General features: G+C 39.8%; 1 protein-coding gene across 6 annotated transcripts in view; it reads right to left on the bottom strand.

The window, feature by feature from the left end:
* Positions 1-16,029, bottom strand: part of FAM184A (family with sequence similarity 184 member A) — a 71,253-nt gene extending 55,224 nt beyond the window's left edge. For 2 of the 6 annotated variants that reach the window (XM_080588383.1, XM_080588384.1), the window contains exon 1: positions 15,664-16,028. In XM_080588383.1, coding sequence (XP_080444509.1) covers positions 15,664-15,822 — 159 coding nt within the window. In that variant the 5' untranslated portion in view covers positions 15,823-16,028. Of the gene's footprint in view, positions 1-15,663 lie in introns of all 6 variants that reach the window. The other 4 variants (XM_080588386.1, XM_080588382.1, XM_080588385.1 and 1 more) reach the window with 3 other exon arrangements.
* Positions 16,030-21,004: the final 4,975 nt, after the last annotated feature.

The raw sequence follows: 21,004 nt of genomic DNA, 5'->3' as shown, positions 1-21,004 counted from the left end.
TTTGTTAACTGTGTATAGAGTTGTTTTCAGTTGTAAAGTATAAAACCGACTTGCAGGATAAGTCAGAGTAAAAAGTTTAATATTTTTGATGTCAGAACAAAATTTAAATTTGCATTTTCATGATGACATATTTCAGTATGGCCCAAGTACACACTGCAGAAAGACTGTCATGAAAGATTAAAAAAAGGTGTTTTAAAAAAGTTTCAAAAGTTAGAGTGCTTAGTCAGAGTGAGAAAGTAATTCCTCCTTGGAAATTAGTTCTTATTTTTCAACTCAGATGATACCTGTAAATCAAACTAGAATCCTAAACCACTTATTTGCTTAATTGATAAAGAAAGCTCTCTTACACAAACGTGTAAGAGAACATACCACACAGTCTCTAAGGAGCAAGGAGGAATTATGTACCAGTGGTCTAAATGGTTATTCAGGAAAAAAAATCAGAGCAAAAAGCACACACTGCAGGACTTCCAACTCAGTATTTTCAGCTACAGCATTTTTTCATTTTATGGAAGCCTTAACTACAACAGATCTCTGAAAGATTAAGGGTAAATGCCGATTTTTCAGAATGCAAAAAGGAAATCCCAACCAGAAACTTTACTCATGAAACTGTTATAGCTATAGAAGAATTTGAGCCACTTACCCAGACATACCATACTGCCTTGAAGTAATTTCTCTTCCTTTCTCTGGAAAAGTTACCAAGATTTTAATAAACAAAAATCGATGTTCAAACTAAGAGCTGATCAATAAGCTTCCGCTCCTTTTTACAGTTTTTCTCCTAAAACCTTAAAAACAAATAAATAATAAGGAAAGAAGTTGGCACGGTCACTTTTGCTCAAATCACACCACTTGCCATTCCAAGTTTCACCTCAGGCTGAACTTTGAGAATAATATCTAGGACAAGTTTGCAATGGCCCAGTGATAAACTTTCCAGCAACCTACAGAGATCTATCGTACAGTGAAAAACACTTACAGTTCCAAGCGACCTCTCAGTATTTGCACAATACTGGCTATTATTTTTGTCATTTCACAGTAACAGCTTAAATGTTCAACACGTAATTTTTATTAACTATTACAGAAACAACATATGCACAGAATCGCGGAATGACTGAGGCTGGAAGGCCCCTCTGGAGGTCATCTGGTCCAACCACCCTGCTCAAAGCAGGGTCAGCTTAAAAAGGTCATGCAGGGCCCTTTTGAAGTGTGTTTTGAATATCTCTAAGGATAGAGACACCTCAACATCTCGGGGCAGCACATGTTAATGACCACAACCCTTTGAGCCCAGCAGTTCAGACAGTCTTCATGCTATCTCAATGTTTATTTGTCTAGCACTCCCCTGGAAAAACCAAACTGGCACACGACAAACAGCGGTGAAGACACACTTAGTGTTAAATTTCCTAAAAGCAATCCTGCAAAAAATATGGCTCTAAATAGACTTTTTTTTTTTTAAGTCTTTAATCTATCTAGAGAGTGTACGTCTATCAAAATACTTCAAGTTTTTGCAGTTCCCTCTACCCCAGGTTATCTGAACCATTCAACTGAATAAAGTCAGTAAATGCATACTTAAGTAGGAAAATTGAAGTATCTCCATTAAAGACCTACAGGAAGACTGATATCCTGGTGGCAGCTTACAGCTATGTTGTTTTGTTCAAAATAATCTCTTTTCCATTCCTCCTATTCAATATAGTAAGGTGAATCCCATGGCTGCTCAACCCGAATACTAAGTCACCAGTCCAACATCTGTATTTTCTTTTTATGGTTACCTAATTGAATCTAAACTCTACCAGTGATACAGTTTTCTCAAGAGCTACACTAGCGAATGTTCTTCAAAAGCTGTCCTATGCATCTGCAATAAAGATTTTTACTAATGCTTTTGTTCGGCATCTGGAATGCAACATGATTCCGAGTTCTTAAACGATTAAGAGTACTTAAATTGTAACAATTATCTGGATTTGCACTTTTACAGTATTTCATTCTACATTAAAAGGAAGGCATTAACTCCTCTTGTTCCAGCAATTCATCATACAAAAGTAGATCTGTTCAGAGTTTCTCACCTCCCGTAAATATCCCTAATACCTGACAGGTCAAGTCAAATAAGGCTTTTCATCAAGGCCTCAAGTTTTGGGCACCAGGAACTATTCTAGGAAGCAAAGAAAATCTTTAATAGCTAGCACGATAAAGAAGGATGATTAAAGGAAAACCAAGAAATCTTCTTTCTTCAGCATACACACACACACAAATATATACATAAAATGAAGGAGTTGAGAAAATATTGGAAATCTTAAATCAAGGAACACACACAAATATTATTTATTTATTTATTTTTATGTTAAATACTTGCGTGCAACTTCACATTAAATAATTAGCTTAAGGCCTTGTGCCTTGAGGCACGTACAGGTCTGTATCATGCACATGTCAGTTTATATATATTTAGTCTCTCAAATTAAAATGCCCAGTTCTAACTACTATTGTAAAACTCTCCATTTTTATAAGAAAGAGGAAACAAAAAGCACACTAAATTGGTAGTATATTTCAAAATACACCATTGGCTAACAGAAGACCTGAGAATGATCAAAATAAACCACATATAAAGGTCACCTTCATAGAATATCAAGAAATTATTCTGAAGCACTTTCAAAGACTATTCATAGTACAATGCAAATTCTAGAACACCCGCTCTTGTTCCGCAGAATTATGAATGATGTCTTAACTTTTAAGAAACAATAAAGAATAGATTTGCTTTGCAGAGTAAAACATTTAGCAGCAGACAATAAATTTGTTTAATATTTTTCAAAGTTCAGTTTCAAACAGCTATCAAATAATTAAGTAAACAATACACAGATGTTATTTTTTAATAGCACTCTTAAAAACATTAAGCACAAGTATCTCCAGCAATTAATTCACTTCTTCCCCTAACACAGTCAGGAAAGGTTCTAATAAGAAGGAAAAACTTTGATACCTAGCTTTCCATTTTGTTTTGTTTTTTGGCACGTCTTCTCACTAAATCTAATATATATTTAAAAAGAACTTATGTTGCTTTCTACCTACAGTTTAAAGGTTAGAAAGACTGTGTATAATATAGCTTGGTGAAATTAACTGATGCCATAGGACCATAGAACAGCTTGGGTTGGAAGGTACCTTAAAGACCCATCCAGTTCCAACCCCCTGCCATGGGCAGGGACACCTCCCACCAGACCAGGCTGCCCAAAGCCCCATCCAGCCTGGCCTTGAACACCTCCAGGGATGGGGCATCCACAGCTTCTCTGGGCAGCCTGTGCCAGGGCCTCACCACCCTCACAGTGAAGAATTTCCTCCTAACCTCTAATCTAAAACTACCCTCTTTCAGTTTAAAACCATTTCCCCTTGTCCTGTCATTATCTGACTAAGCAAAAGTTGCTCTCCATCTTTTTTATAAACCCCCTTTAAGCACTGAAAAGCTACAATGAGGTCACCCCAGAGCCTTCTCTTCTCCAGGCTTAACAGCCCCAGCTTTCTCAACCTTTCTTCATAGGACAGGTGCTCCTGCCCTCTGATCATCCTCACGGCCCTAATTTGCCTGCTAAACCATACCCTGTCCCAAAATCCTATACAGGACACACTGAGCAGTGAAATTGCGCTGTAGCTGCAGCTTCCTCCCTTTTCCACTTGCCTAAGAATAGAGAAAATTAAGCTAAAAAAAAAAAAAGCTAAGCAATCTACTGTACTACATGATTTCTGTTTGAAATCAATGTAGCTTTCTTTAGAAAGGAAGTGCAAGGAAGGTATAAATTACATGAAGGTGTAACTGCCAGGAGATTAATCTGTGTCAACATCTGCTACAGCCTCCTGGCACTCTTAGAGAGCAGGTAACTCACCACTTCTGAAGTTAAACACAAGAGTACAAGAAAGATCAGGTATGTGTTAATCCTCAGGTTGTAATGCAGTAAGTTGAACACAAATTAGAAAGCCGAACTAATCAGATCATTTTCAAGCATGCTTATTTTCACAGCTAAGCACACATAAAAGAGTTGACCAGCAAGGACGTACAATTGACAATTCCATCATGATAAAGGTGGAATTGCAAAAATAGTCTTTCACAGCCCTCTAATGAGCAGGATTAATTTAGGTATCCATTTTGCATGCAACTGGAATCAACTGTTTTCTCCTGTTACAGACTAGTTTAGCACATATTTGCAAATGCATCTCAATGCCCTTGGGCTGGGCAAGGCATGGAAGTATTCCCAACAGCACCCAATCATAATCCCGTTTTGGTTCTGGAATGTTAACCTCTACCAATCAAGTTATGTCAGAAACAACCATTACAAATCTGTAGCACAATTAGCTTCAGGCAATTTGCTAAGACAGTTAAATCTTGAGAAGCAGACTGCAACAACAACAACAAAAAAGATTTAGTGACAGATGTACAAATTCCACAATTTGCCTCCTGGTGAGTAAGAAACCCATTTGCCCTCTAATCATCAAATCAGAATACAGTTGACACATTTGCTAGATGATTAGACCTTAGATCACTTCAAGGAAAACAGGACAGGCCAAAGGACTACTCCAAGTTCTGCTTTAGTCACTGAGCTGCATTGTCTTACAGACTTAATTATTTAATATTTGCATATTTGATTGGGGACTGGGGCACAGAAAGCCCCAGAGAAATTTAAGCGAGTATGTCTATATTGCATCTCTTTGTGGGTATTTGGACTCCAAAGCAATGCACAGGGAAGTTCTCAGAGCTGAGCAACTGACTTGGCATTCAAGAGATAACGCTAGTTTGCCCTTGGCAAACAACCCACACAGCAGAATTTTCTCTCAGCAGAGTGATATTATTAAGTTCAAACCTTCCCAAAACAGAGAGTAACAACACCTAATTGGAGAAACAGGGTGAAAAAAGTAGTCATGTTACAGACTTGTACCACCTTTTTTTCATTAATCATCAAAATAATTGTTTTAAAGCTTTATATAATCTCAAGAAGCAATTTCCTCATCTTTTAAGAGCTATGAGGGCTTTTGAATCTAACAGACTTTATGCAACTTTCAGAAATAGCACACATTCCTTTAACGAATTTGATGGCAAGACAACTTTGTTTCCAACTTTCTAAAGTCCTTTAAAAGGTAAGAGTGCAATTCTTTCCGAACAGACTTAAACTAAGTATAAATCCCGAAAGAAATCACTAAGTTTTGTGTGGTATATTCCCTAAGTTAGCTTTAGGCAATCAAACTTGAACCCATTTTTTAGAATGCTGACAATATGAATAAAATACTGCTGCTGCTCACTTAAATATTCGCTAACATATCTCAATATGCTAACCGGCAGAGCTTCCTGAGAAGTACTAGTGATGTTTCCAGTCTCACTTCTCCATCCTCCTGTCGCTCTTTTGGGAAGTCAATACCAAGCGACGAGGCACACACACTCGGGGAAATAATGCCCTGCGCGTACCTTCGCAGCACTCCAGGCACTCAGCGGCGCGGCTCACCACGTTGAGCCGGCTCAGGCTCAGCCCCGCGGAGAGCAGCCGGCCGGCAGCCTCCCTCCGCTTCAGCACCACGGCGAGCGGCCGGCCGGCGGTCGCGGCCCCGCTCAGCACCACGGCGAGCGGCCCCTGGGGCCCCCGGGGGCAGGGCACCGAGCAGGGCCCGGCCCGCATTGCCACCGCGACCGACGGGCCGAGCCTCGCACAAGACTCTGCCTGCACAGCTTCCAAGAGAAGCACGCACAGCCTCAGACTTCAATAAAATGTAGAGTGTGTTGAGAAAGTCTGTTCTTCTAGATGAACTTGAGACTACTCTCAATTCCCTGAGGAGGCACTGGTTTGCATGCTTCCCACTCACTAGAACACTATTTCTTTCCGTACATTTAACGTTTTACCTTTTCTGCAAGAACCTCCAAGAATCCATTTTCTACAGATGAGAACAGAGGAGGCTCAAGAATTACTAGCTAACCTAGAGCCCAGTAAGGCATGCAAGTCAGGACTCCAGTATGATTTTATTTAAGAGGTCACATTTACAAAAATTGGATATGGGCACATACAAAAGCTATAATTTATGATCAGCATTTAAGTTTTTTCACGGAATCATAGAGCCAAACAATCATAGACTCATTAAGGTTGGAAACGGCCTCCAAGACCATCTGGTCCAGCCATCCTCTACCACCAATGTCACCCACTAAACCATGTCCCTAAGCACCACATCCAACCTTTCCTTGAACACCCCCAGGGACGGTGACTCCACCACCTCCCTGGGCAACCCATTCCAATGCCTGACTGCTCTTCCTCAGAAGAAATTTCCAATCTAAACCTACCCTGGTGCAAATTTGATATTTTGATATTGTCCGGTGAGAGAACATGTTACTTCTGTCTTCAACTTTGCCAAGCTAAGAGTTTTCTGGAAGCAGGAAATTAAGTTTCCCTCAGGGTCAGGAACATAGGCCCATAAGAAAAAAAAAAGTTATATATGTATACATAATCATGTGTGTGTCTGAAAAATAATTGCCATTAGAGCAAAAAGAAGTCTACTGAACAGGTATCTAAAAAGAATAATCTACAGTTTGAAATGTGGTTTCTTCTGGAGTATCAACTTCCAGGAGAAGCGCTCTCAGTCAGAGTGTAGTGATAGGACAAGGGGGAATGGCTTTAAACTGAAAGACGGGAGATTTAGATGAGATAAGGAAGAACTTCTTCACTCAGAGGGTGGTGAGGCCCTGGCACAGGTTGCCCAGAGAAGCTTTGGATGCCCCATCCCTGGAGGTGTTCAAGGCCAGGCTGGATGGGGCTTTGGGCAACCTGGTCTAGTGGGAGGTGTCCCTGCCCATGGCAGGGGGTTGGAACTCTAAGGTCTCTTCCGACCCGAACCACCTTGCAATTCTCTGCAATTCTATGAAAACAACACCAACCACTAAAAGCTACATTTGCTTCAGGCTCTTTGTTTATGCAGGATATGCGAAAATAAAGAAAACAGCAAGGTCTGCCCAAATATGAACGAAGCACAATGTTATATATTAGATACTCAGAGGTAAGAGGTGAAGCAGAATGTGCCTCATACACCAAATGATGAATGGCCTACACTGTAGAAATACACATGACAAAGTATGAAGCGGAGCATGAAAATAAACATAAGACAAGAATTCTGAGAGTACAGGGAACGGCCACAAATGTTCCCCAGCCCAGCTCAAAGAACACGCAAACCAAACATCATGTCAGATTCCAGTCCCTCTTTTAGGATATATTTTTGCATTTAAATACGTGCAACTTCTATCTCAGCATAAAACAAACAGCCATATGCTTTTAAAAAGAGAAAAGGACTGACTGATTTGTATGGCACAGGCACTTAATGGTCTATAAATTAATAATATAAAGTTAGATACAGGATGGGAAAACTACTGAACCAACTCAAAATATAGCTCAAAATTTTCATATAAAGTTTCACCACTCAGTGGCACAACACAAATAGATATATACTAAAATAAGTAATATATGTAGCATATATTACTGGACTGGCAATACAGGTTAATGTTGGAAAGACAGATTTTCAAGGTGTTTTGAAATTTTTTTTTTAGCTAGAATCATGTCTTACATTGCTTATTACTACAAGGTATAAATAAAATTCATTTTTTAAAGTAGAAACCCTACATTTATTATTACACAAAGCAGAAAAAAAAATCTATTTTAAGTTCTTTTATCTATTCTTTATTACAAAAATGGCTTACCACCATTTTCATGGCTCAAATTTCGAAAGGACAAAGACAGTCACAGGAGATTACTGCAATGCATTTTAGTACAAGCTATCCAAACCTATCAGCTTTCATAATGCAAAATACGAGATCTGAGAAGGCAGTCCTAGACAAACCCTTAGCTAAAAGTTATAGCTTTCAGTCACATCACGAGCAAAAACATCATTCAATTAATGATCTCTAGATTACAGCACACCTGTTTTCTGAAGACAGTACAATTCAGGTTTCTAGAAATTAAATTTTAGGAAACTGGCTGGAACAATTTATTTCATCGCATTAAAAGGAAATTAAGAAATACACATTTTTGCAATCACCTCATGCTTCTTTTAGCTAAAAGGCTATCTTTCATTCAACAGGAGCATCTTAAACAAGGACTTCATGAACTTTTTAACAGTAACTATTTTTAAGGGCTGTCATTTTGAGCCTAACCAAGTGACAACCTCAGTAAAAAGCTGTTCTCTCTCATAGGCTTCTGTATGCAGTTTAAAAAGCTTGCCCACAGAAACAGAGCCAGGTAATGCATTAAGTAGGACAAGATGGTGAACAGCTTTAGAGTGTTTTTGTTTCTTCTGGTTATTTTTGGAATGCAATGCCTTCGGTTACTGGTATGACATCAGTCATTAGAAGAATACATAGAAGCCTGGCTTACCACTGCCAGCCTTGTATCAGCCAAGAGACACACTCATCTGATTTCATACCACTATGTAGAGATTTACTGGATGTATGTAACAGTAAGTCTGAAAATAATATAAAAAAAGCTGGTGACTATCTAAGGCAATGAAACTCCCTCCTCCCCTCCACAGAGTTAACTGCAGGAGAATAAAGCTTTCAGTGTAGGTTTTTCACAAGTGACTTGGAGGTGAAATCAGGGTGAGGTGAACAGTAGAATCACTAACAAAATTACTATTTCTGATAAAGTCAAAGCCTGAGTTTAGAAAAGGAGATATTGAAAGAATGACTGTGATTAGAAGTTCCTCATGGCTAGAAGTTAATGTGTAAATACAACGACTGACGACAAGTAACATTACTATACATGCTTTAGATGCAGTGTGCACAAAAAAAAAGTGAGACTGATAAGGTTTTTGTGCATGACAACACAAATATCTGAACACAAACAATGCTGTTACTGGGTAGAGTTTTACAGTGTTTCAAGAAAGTATAGAACCACCTTGACTTATATGACTTGTTCTAAAGAAATGCTATAAAGCAAGAATGAAAGACTCCTCATTTTGAAATAACTTCTTTGTACTTTCATGGTACTCCAGAAAACAAACAAACAAAAAACTGTCTTCTGCCTATACATTTTTATAAGACCTCATAAATCAGAGCTTCTGGCAGGATTGAGTACTTATGAATCGGCATGGACACAGCACTTTAAAATGCTGCAAACAGATCAGCATATAAGTAAAATTATACGTAAAGTGTAAAATTACATAGGGTTCTACCCCTGACTTTCTTTTTCAAATATAGATAAAAGACTCTCCTGTTTACAACTGCTGTATTTGGAGCAAAGCATTTCAATATTATGTTCTTAACACTGAACTGGCACTTCCTTGATTTTATCTAAAGCAGATGATATTAGCATAAACCTTTTTTTTGTTTTGTTGTTTTGGGGTGATTTTTTTTAGAATGCGGAACTTATCTGAAACTGTAACAATAACAACAAAATCAAACTAAACTTCAAGTATTTCTTATTCTTTCCATGGGATTTATGGAAAGATAAATCATATATAAAAAGTAGATAAAGATTGACAGATTTTAAACTTTATGGCTGTTGTCAGACCAGGATTTATTTGCGGCCTGCATGTTCTCTTTTTTTTTTTTATTTTGACATGTTGATAGGATTTAAGTACAAATTTCAATGTCAGTCTTTCACTGTTTTTTAAATATCTTTAATGTACTGATGTATTGCATATAGCAGCTGAAGTACATTCCAGCAAGATTAACATCAACAAGTTATTCATCTCCTTGTAATGCTACATTATTTAAATACACCAAGAAGTGAGCATAAGCACAGAGTAAAAGGACGCATATTATTTGTCCTCTCTTTCACCTTCTCTGTTCATTTCGATTATTATTTTGGATAGACGTTTCCAAATCTTATAATCTCAAAGAAGTTAATATATACCTAAGCATACTGAAGAAGCGTTTTATGTGAACGTACAATCACAGCTTTCCCAACAAAATCACAGTTTTAATTATACACATGAAGAATTTAGAATATTCAGGCATCAGTGGTCTCAGATGAACTCCCAGGCAAGGGTCAAATGTTAAAACCAGGCAGCACAAAGATATTTTATTTGAGCATATTTTTATTATATAAAAAAGAAAAGTTATCATTCTTGTCCTACTCTACTGCTTTTTGATGCCTTATGACAAAAGGCTGTAAAGTCAGTGACCTACTTCACAAATACCACAACTGAAGCATAGCTGTATCAGGTCCATACACCATCCCTGCAGTCTCACCCAACACGCATACAGTGATAATAGGTGGAAGAACCATTCCAGTGATATATGGTCACAAGGTCTTCAAGGCATCAAAATAATTTTTTTCAACTAGTCCTGACTGGGGGAAAACCAGCATCAAGTAATAGTTTCTCCACATCAGGACTGTCAAACTTCCCTCCCCCTAGTCCCTTGATCTCTCCTTTCAGAGCCAAAAAGCATACAAACTTTTTGGAAAGTGACAAGATCCCTACAGCACATGTTGATCACATTGTTAATAAGAACATTTTTGCATTTCACTGTCACCATTCTGCCTGCAGATTATACAAGTTCATACTAAAAATCCACGAGGGAAGCCCAAGGACCATCAGTCCAAAACACTCAGTTCCATGACTTCTGTCCTACAAAACACAGAAGGTTAGAAAGACCTCTTCTGGTCTGCAACAGAAGCCACAGCAGCTTTAAAGCAATTTTAAGTGCTTCAATTAGCAAATATTAAGCTAAAGCTAATAACTGCTGCTTTTATTTAAGACCTGTAGAAGAGTCTGTGAACCTAAAAACTCAATTTATTTTTAATAAATTTGTAAGTTTTATTATCTTTAACACTGAACTACAGTGTGAACCATTTTTTACACAGTCCCATCTTCGTCCTTAAGCCATCACAGCTACAGAAAACTTCTCTTTTGTGAATAACCCTTGCTAAGACCGCAACTACTGCAGGCTGACAGTCAGAAAACCACATGAAGAGAGTCAGAAAGGGAAGGCAGAGAGAGTATATTAGCATGGTTAAAAAAGAAAAACACATACTTCAGAAATATTGTCTCTGTTACTTTTCCAATTGCTACCTTCAGTTGATCCCTTCACAGAGGGCTTACTCCAGCTATCTCCGGAATAACTAACACAAACCAGAATTAAATCTCTCTAAAGAAATGCAGAAGAATTCTATATCCATTATTACATGTTCAGGTCTTCAAGTCCTTGAAAAGTATTCTCGCTGTAATAAGAAAGCCACAACATTTATTCCCACGTTACCAGTAGGAAATACATGCACAAATTTTGACATTCAAATCTGTACTGAAGTCACACCCTCTTTGAAATTCCAGCCGTTTTCATGCAATGCTAGAGCCGTAAGCAAACAGTGGCCTGCTGCCAATGTTCACAAACATTGGAGAGATGACATAAGGTTGCTTAAAAAATAAAAACCAAGTTTTTCCAAAACTGTTAATGGCATCAGCTACCACTTGATGACAGCTAATGTCAAAACAGTTCTAAAAGGTTTTTTAGATTCTCATTTCTTCCCTGCTTTTAAGGGCTCTTACATTCTCCTATAAGCCTATACACAAGGAAGCTTCTTTCTGAAAGAGATTTAGTTATTTTGTTCATTGAGGCAGAACACTCTCAAATAAAAACTGACAAAGTTTCAGTAGAAATGTAACATTTTAAGTATTATGATTAATAAGTTAAACCCTACAGTTACACACATAGCACTGCATTCTGTGATGCTTGAGCAAGACCTTTAACCTTCCCAGCAAAAAAGGCCACACAATGAGGAGCATAAACATGCGAATTAAGGATTATTAGATTTGCTATTTATTCTTTGAAACAACTTTACTATTAAAACCCCAAACCATTCAATGTGGTAAGTATTACAGTCTACTGTCTAGGAACCTCTCTTTAAACCAGGAAGAGAGAGGAAAACAAAGAAAAGGGTTGGGGGGAACTTCCTGACTTTATACAGCAAGCTGATGGCAGAACTCAGAACTGAACTCCAGCCTCGGGAGCCCCAGAACTCAGTTTCTTGTTTAGTGAATTATGTTGTGCCTTGGACAACCTTGTTGCCTTAGTCTTTGAACCCCCTCAGCATTTTTGGAATCTTTCCAGAATTGAACTATCCAGCTCTAGGCACCTACCAAGGGAAATCACTGGTATTGTTGAGGGGTTTTGTGGTTGTTTTTCTTATTACGAAATTGATCGAGCTGATAGAAACTATTGCTGTAGTGCACATACCACCTGCATGGCACTTACAGGCTCTTCCACTTGACATAGGATTTCTGCAACTAGGACCATGCAACCAAATCAACACTTCAGATTCTCATCACGTAACGCCAGTGTGGATCATCTAATTAATCCATAGAAGTCAAAGATTTATATTGATGTCACAGAACTTCCACAACATATTCCGTAAACAAATGTAGGACATGAATTTCTCAATTACGAATGCTCAAGCTGAAAACTACAGCACAAAAAATGGGGGGGGGGGGGGCAGAACAAAACAAACCAACCAACCCCTTGAACTTGCCTTCCTCTAGCAATTGTGAAAACAAGTCCCACTCTCCCCCACTGATGTAAGCAGAGCAGCAACTTGCTTTTTGTTTTCTATTCCAGTTGTCTTATGCAAACTAATAAAATATATATGCATATTTTCATCTGCAGCAAGCATAATTCAACAGTGCATTAGCACTCCAGCATGTAGTAGTACAAACATATATGCAATCTCATAATCACAGCTTATTTCTTTTTGGCTTTAATCTTTGGTGTCAGATGCTACTTTATCCCCAAACTGGTACACCAATCTTCCGAAACGCCTAAAATAAGGAGCTTATGCTGAAGAAGAGGACCCAAAATTGCTTCAGCTACCACTTCTGCAGTCTTTAAACATGACACGGAGTATCATGTTAGTTTTTAAAGCTGCATTTCTAACTACTGGCATGTTTTACCTTCCCCTGTGAGTTAAAGCATATTAAAGTTATATCAACTTATATTTTTTTCAAGAGTAAAAATATAGTTAAGCTCTTCAGAAGCGTTGTGCTTAGCGGACCAGATTTGTATCTTAGTTTGCCTCTGAATTACTGATTAAAGACTAAAAAGAAAAAAAAAATTAAATCAAATCTTGTCTTTATGTTCCTGTATTGCTTTATTGCTTTGACCAAAACATTAGATTCTGTATAAGTAATGTGAAAACATGACACAGGAATTCTAATTTTGAAATGTTAGATTTACTTCATGAATGATCTTTATTTCCTATGGGGAAAGCATTTTCTTCTGGTGCTATTCAGAGTTCGTAGTACAAGCTGTACAAGGACAGGAAAAAATAAACTACTGAGTCACATTTCTTTTGTCAGAAGACACAAGCTTCCAGGTAACCTAACTACACCCCCTGTGTACTTAGATTCCCTTTCATGATACTGTATTGTTGTGTTTGTTTTGACCTGATGAAACATCTGACTCCAGTTCTAAATCCCCTGAGAGACTTCCTAGTTCTTAAGACAGTTTTAGAGAAAAGTAGAGAAAAGTACAAAGACAAAAAAAAAAGGGGGGGGGGGGTGAGGGGAGAGAGGCACAGGGGGAGGAACAGTCAGAAGGTATGAGAGGACTGTTTTATATAAAAGACATGATTAGACACTTTATATAAAAGACACTTCTTATTCCCAATATGAAGTTCCTAGATTACTGAAGAGGAGTTCTATACACAAGTTAGTAAGCATCTGACGGAGACCAAATAGCAGAATTTGGTCGAAAGACCTTCACAGAAATATATATATTTAAATCAGCCATTCAATTTGGATAGCTTATTTCCACAAATCTGCAATGTTAATTCTTCTGACAGTTAACTCTTGTTTACAGAAATTAAGTATCTTGTTTATTTTTCCCTCCTGCAGCTTGATTGCTTTCTCAAGGAGTAACTGCTTCAGGCATCTACCAAATCAGGCTTCAGATCCCAGAGCAGGTTAGAGAATTCTTCAGGGTAAACTATAAGCTAAGGCTTCTTTCTTTTTTTTTTTTTTTTTAGCATCCTTCTCTGAAAGGTCAAATAACAAACAGAAATATGGGACCTGAACTCTCCAACTACACAACTGTCAACATTTGCACCTCTACCTCAATGAAATGAATGCTATAGAATACATTTCATCTTGATCTATATATCATTAATTTTACTGTTGCATTAGGTACAAGTATGTTTATTATGCATCCCATTTTAAGTTTGTTCTTCAGTCCAGACCTTCAGTTCAGCAGGATCAGCTAATTTCCCAAGTTTTCTCCCTCAAACTTGAAAACAGCACTAACACACAAAGCAAAATATCACCAGAATCTCCAAGTCAGGGAAACAGATATGAGATTCCCATCCTGCAAATGTCTAATTCACATGTAAAATCCTTGTACAATCACAGCTATTTACAGTTATTGAAATACAACAACCAGAAAGCAATTGGCAGCTTTTATTTGCAGTATCCTGAAATCTTTGGCAGGACAGGCATGCACATTATCTTCGAAGAATCTTCAAAGAACTCTATTATGGATCATAAAAGATCCTATGAGTAAAGCACAGTGTTTATTAATAAAGACTCCAAGTCTTCCAAAAGAGAAGTTCAAGGTACTCCAGCACTATCCATATAAATCCACATTTAAGTCACGCCTGCCTCAAGACAGCTGACACACCGTAACTCACAAAACACAGGGCACACATGCAGTGATGCGGAACTCATGGGTACACACACACAATTTCACAACAGAGACAGAAGACTGTTTGTGAAACCAACTATAAACTGCCGGGAGATTCCTAAAGAAAGAAAGGGAAATATACAAGAGTCCACACACAAGTAAGAACTGCTCTTTGAAAGTATTGCTTTGCACATACAACTGGCCTTAAGGTAAATCTAAAATACATTTATGGTCTCCTGGTGCTTTTTGCACCTTTCAAGGAGCACAGGTCTGTAGTAATACCTTTAATATTTCAATTCATCATTTGTATTTCATATGGAGTAACATCACAGTGATTCTTTAGGTGATTTTAATCCTAGTTTTCTCTATGAAAGTACAATTTTAATTTGACTGAAGTTAACACACACAAAAAAAATGGGTTCTGAATTAAAAACCAAGCCAGAATACCCCTCAGCCATTGGTTTTCCAATAAAGCAAGGTGCATGGCATTTCACTGTAAATACTATTTGTAGCCAATCACTTCAGCTGTGCATAAATACAAACTGTATCTCCCCTGTGAGCCTGCCAGCAGCCTTCCTTCTCTTCACTCACATTTCCAACGAAATGTCACCTTCATCCATTTTGGCATACAGTTGAGGAACGACACCGTTCCCCCACTGTGCCTTTAAGTTACCTTCAAATGTTTTAACTATGCAATTCTTGGCAGAAATTGTTAGCGTCACGTTCGTTAAAGAGGAAGCAGAAGAAACACATGCCTTTCATCTCCTGATGCCATTCACTTGTGCCTTGAGCATCATGCAAGAGAGATTATAGCACCGCGGTGTTGTTTTTAAGTTATCCGAAGTAAATTACTGCTACGATCAAGCCTGCAGCGTGGGGCCTACCAGCCTTAAGCAACACACTTTTAAAACCATCTAGTTTGAGCACAGCCGTTAACGAGATCCCATACTGGCGGTGCTAGCACGGAGGCCGTTCACTCAGCGCTACGAGACCGACGGACGGGCTTCTCGCCCTCCCCGCTGGCCACGTAAAGCACGAGGCACCCCCGGCCGGGCAGCGAGCCTCACCTTGGTGAGCTGGGCGATCTTCTTGCTCATTTTGAAATGCAGCTCGGGGCTGTGCTCGGCGCCCGGGCCGGGGCCGGCGCCGAATTTCCCGGCGGCGGCGGGCGCGGAGCCGCCGCCGTAGCCGTGCTGCTGCTGCCAGCTCATCCCCGGGGTCGCCATCTTCAGCGCCCGGCCCCCGCTCGGGCTCCGCCGCCGCCCCCCGCGCTGCCGGCGAGCGGCGCCGGGGGCTCCCCGGCCGCGGACCGCAGCCCCGGGAGGCTCCTCCCGGCCCGGGGCCGGCCTCGGGGGCGCTCCGTGCCGCCGCCGCCGGGCCGTGAGGGGAGGCGGGCGAGCCGAGCCGATCGGAGCCGAGCCGTTAGCCCCGCAACCGCCGCCGCCGCCCGGCCGCTGGCGCCGCGCGGCCCCTCCCGCAGCCCGCCAGCGCCGGGCGGAGCGGCAGCCGCCGTGCGCGCTCCCGGAGGCGGGCGGGAGGGCGGGCGCGCGCGCGGCTCACCGCCCCTCAGCCGCGGCCGTCAGTCAGCCGTTAGTTAGCCGTTAGGCGTGAGGGCACACTGGGTAGCCCCCGGGCACGGAGTGCTCCGTGCGGGAGCGAGTGCCATCTTGTCACCGCTGACACAGCCACGGAATGGCCGAGGTTGGAAGGGACATCACCTAGTCCGACCCCCTGCCGAGCAGGGCCACCTAGAGCACGTTAAAAAAAAAAAAAAATCTCAAAGCATCTTAAAACTGAGGTGAATTCGATAAGTAGGTGGCCGCGCAATTACTTCAGGTTCTCACAGACCCAGCTGGTCATGCACTTGAGCTGGTCAGCCGCTTATCCTGCGGACACAGCCGCTGCAAACCGTGGTTACGGCCCCGTGATCTGATGGGATGACCACAGAACAAAAGTCCCTGCCAGAAGGAATTCACAGCCAAATTTAGTGCATGTTTTAGCCTGGGTTTGGCTGCTCTCTTCCATTTCTACTCTGTGCACCTCTGGAGAAGAGCCACCATCTTTAACAATTTAATGCCTCTTTGCTAGGCTCCAGCCTTGGGAGAACATATATATATATCTTAATGGGGTTGGACACGTTTGATTTCCTGATTAGCAGCCTCTGCACTGCTCTTTTAAAAGCCCTTGATATTCTCTGTTGGGTAGTTTATCTTTTTGCTGCCTTTTTATTTTTTTCCCGTGCTCTAAAAATCTCTTCTTCACATGGATTCTTTGTAGGCAGACAGAAATATCGAAGTAGTAAACTATAAAAATATGAAGCTAAATCCTTCCTTCTTTACAAGGGTGTGGAGAAAAGTAGTGTTTAGAATTCAAAAACGACATAAATCAGTGGAAGGGTAAGGAGTATGAGGAAATCCATGTTACAGAGCAATGTGTCTCACTTGCTCATAGAGATTCATGCTTACGTGGTATAATAAATAGAACCATAGGATCATTCGGGTTGGAAAAGACCTCCGAGATCATCTGGCCCAACCATCCCCCTACCACCAATGTCACCCACTGAACCATGTCCCTAAGCACCACGTCCAACCTTTCCTTGAACACCCCCAGGGACGGTGACTCAACCGCTTCCCTGGGCAACCCGTTCCAATGCCTCACTACTCTGTCTAAGAAATGTCTCCTAATTTCCAACCTAAACCGCCCGTGGCGCAACTTGAGGCCATTCCCTCTAGTCCTATCACTAGTTACCTGTGAGAAGAGGCCGACCCCCAGCTCCCCACAGCTTCCTTTCAGGTAGTTGTAGAGAGCAATAAGGTCTCCCCTGAGCCTCCTCTTCTCCACACTAAACAACCCCAGCTCCCTCAGACACTCCTTGTAGGACTTCTGTTCCAGGCCCTTCACCAGCTTCATAGCCCTTCTCTGGACATGCTTCAGGGCCTCAAACAACACAATGTGAATGGGCTCATGCAAGCCTGAGGTCATGGTGCAGATTCTCTGATGTATACCAGGCCACTAACCAGAATGTACAATTAGACACTTTTGCAAAAGTTGCTGCTTTTGCATATGGAGTGTTTGTGAGTGTACAATTGAAATACCTGCATTGAGGTCTGGGGTCTATAACTTCCATGTGTCTATGCACTGGAAAAGTGTTCAAAAAAAGGGCAAGAAGAACTTCAGAGAGTCTGGAATAAGAATCTTCTATTGAAGGATTCATTAACCCCCACTGTTTTGAAGAGTGAGGAGTCTAAAAAGTGATTTAATCTCAGTCTTTAAGTTGCTGTGTTGCCTTGAGTTCAGAATTTGCATTGCTTGGGAAATTCTGACACTGATTTTTATTATTTTTATTTCTTTATTTTTTAATTGTGAAGTGTCCAATTCTGGCAACAGAGAACAAAGGACAGATGGTGCCTACCCAGGCAATGATTCATACAGAAGGGGAAGAAAGAATAGTAGGAGCATCTGTATCAAATCTGTGTCCATATATGACATCCATGAATAGCACATACTGTTAATGCAGTTTTATCAAATTAAAAATAATTCAGTGGCCAAGAAGACTGTGGTTTTTCATTTGTAAGAAGGTCAAACTGCTAATTAAAGCAGGAGACTGACTCTGAAGACTTGGTTTCAGTTAATTGTTTTGTCTGGGTGATTGTTTGACCTTAAGCAAGCTCCTTAACTCCTGTGCAAATGGACACTTTCTCTACTGTGCCTAATAATGCCTGTGGTATTAAGCAACGGCTGGCTGAATTTATTATTGCTCTTAGAAATCTCCAATGTTACAGAAACTTTCAACATTTTAATTTTATCTGCACATTTTGAATATTTTGGATAGAGTTGTTTTTCAAATAGTGTGGTTTGGATTTATCAAATTTTCTTCTGAGACAACAAGCTTCACTTTTATTTTTCATTTTCTTCTGAGAAGTATATACATTTGCTGTGATTCATATTGGCCCCAAATCATTGTTTTGAACCATTTTGAAGTGATTTATAGCTGCTAGGAGAAAACAGTCAAATAGGTTTGACAAAAAAATTTCTGCCTCTTGTATTGAGTTGCTAAATATTAAATTTTGTCTAGGTGCTTTTAAATTCAGAAGGTGATTAAATACGCTTTCTCTTTATTTAGTGTGTCTTTTAGCAGTATTTTTCTTATTTAAAATGTTTCAAGCACCTCTTTCCCCATTTTGTGCCTTTAGAGCTCAGAGTTGACTGCTCAGAACCTCTTTCCCACTAAGGTCTGAGCTGGTAGCACAGAGCCTGTTTTCTGCAAGGTTACTGCTGAAAAGAGGCTTTGTGCAGCTAAACAGGCAGGACCCTAGTGCTTTTTTCCCTTGGTAGGATTTCATGTCTGTCATTATATTGGGATTTTTGGGTCCAGAGGTCTCTTGGGGTTTGGGCTGACACCATACAGAGGCAAATGGGGAGACAGCACTTGGGGTTTCCTGAAGGGTGGAGAACACAATGGAATGAGGCTGGGCTCTTTTAGTGTATATCACTGCTGTGAAAGCTGTAAAGTGAAATCTGCTATCTCTTTTACCAGGAGCTTATGTGGGTGACACAGAGTTTGTATCTATCCCTTGTCTCTAAGTAAGTATAGGTGCTGTGCAGGAGTGGTCTTGGTATATGGATATAGAAGATTTTTTTTTTTAATTTGAAAATACATTTAGTAAAATTATGACTTAAGATTACATTTTTATGCATCTGCCCTCTATATATATCAGCATACGTGCAAGACATACCATGGCTTTATAGTTTTGCTTTTTCTGATGTAAAATCAACAACTCTGCTGATGTGGAAATCTACCTCTGTTATTTTTGTTGTTGTTGTTGTTTTGTATTTTACTGCATAACTATTTATCGCCATCTGCCTCTTTGATGTTCATATGTTCCGGTATGCGTGTCTGTTTTCTAAAATTATGAAATAACATTACCAAGGCTTTCAGACTAGGAAAGAATTTCGTTTACATTTAATCTGCTGGGAATATTATGGATTACAATTTCCATGTGTACAAAAAACTTTGTTTATCTCATCAGAGCTTTGACTAAGATAAATATGTGCAATCACTGTATGCCTTAGTTTCAAGCCATAGGCACAAAACTCCCTCTCTGATTCTTCATAGACAGAAAGCATTACAAAGACTAAGCTTGCTTTGTGATAATGTCTTTTGACAACTCTGAAGATGTCAGAAAGTCAGCAGCTTTTACCGAAAGGACAGTTAACGAGAAATTAGACCTGGTGGTGTTTGCAGGTTTCTGCTGTTTAGTTTGTAAGCTTGCAGCCACAACTCTGAACAATGAGTTTTCTTTTTGTTGGTGGTGGGTTTTTTTGTTTGTTTGTTTGTTTGTTTGTTTGTTTTTTCTGCAAATGTGTATGAATATAGGTGTTTTTATCACAATTCTCATTTTCATTTAATGGTTGATATATGCAAGTGTTTAGTAGATAAATACTTAAATATGGAGACTCCCTCTCTCTCAAAAAAAAAGTCTCTTTATTTTTACCTGAATGCTAAACCATATACACACAGCTTAAATTTATGTGTGTTATACACACAGCTTAAATTTATGTACAGGTTTAGCTATTTACATAAAATAATAATTCACCATTTAGGAGAATAGGGTAAAATACTCATAATAACAATACAGCTTAAACCTATCTGTCATTCCCGCTTTAATTTCCTGGCCCAAATAAACCTGGTGGAATACAATAACTGAATAAACCCACGATGTCCTACTTTAACATAAAGACCTCATTGCTAAGGCTGAGGTTAATCTATTATGCTGAGATATAATATGCTGAGATATCTGTGTAAGAAATCACAAAAAAAAATTTATTTTTGAAAGTCTACAGTTATCAAGGGCCTCTTCTGTTAGCTGCATATGCTGGTACAAAGAGGGGTGTATTTACTTTCAGATCTATGAAGGGCAAAGAACAGCCTTGCTATGGCTGCAAATATAATCATGAAGGATATGCAGGGGGGAGGTGAAGATCCAAACAAAAATCAAAGCTAAATGTCCTAATACCTTTGAAATAACCTCACGAGCTTTTAATTTGAGGATTAGCAAGACTGTGATCTATGTAAGGTCCACAATCAGCTCAACATTGCAGGAAACTCATCTGACTAACTCAGTCAATTCAGTCAATCCTCTGGTCTCTATGAGTGCAAGTAAGCTGTCAGTCAATATTGAGTCAGCGGCACAGGGTTTCAGAGTCAGCCTGGTTGATCTTAGGTACTTGCCTCCTCTGGATCTTAAAATTTTATGGCCACACGCTGCCTTGGCCTTCAAAGCTTGAAAGACTCAACTCCTGCAAGTCCTGAACTAATGTATATGCGGAACCTGGCATAAGGTGAATATTTCAAATAACCAAGCAGAAAATGGTGAACGTTCACCTGATACAGATGAAGTTGTTTTG

The sequence above is a fragment of the Anser brachyrhynchus genome (assembly GCF_964034855.1).
Source record: "Anser brachyrhynchus genome assembly, chromosome: 3".
Lineage (NCBI taxonomy): Eukaryota > Metazoa > Chordata > Aves > Anseriformes > Anatidae > Anser > Anser brachyrhynchus.
The sequence above is the reverse complement of the archived record's forward strand: the minus strand, read 5'-3'. Positions and strand labels throughout refer to the sequence as shown.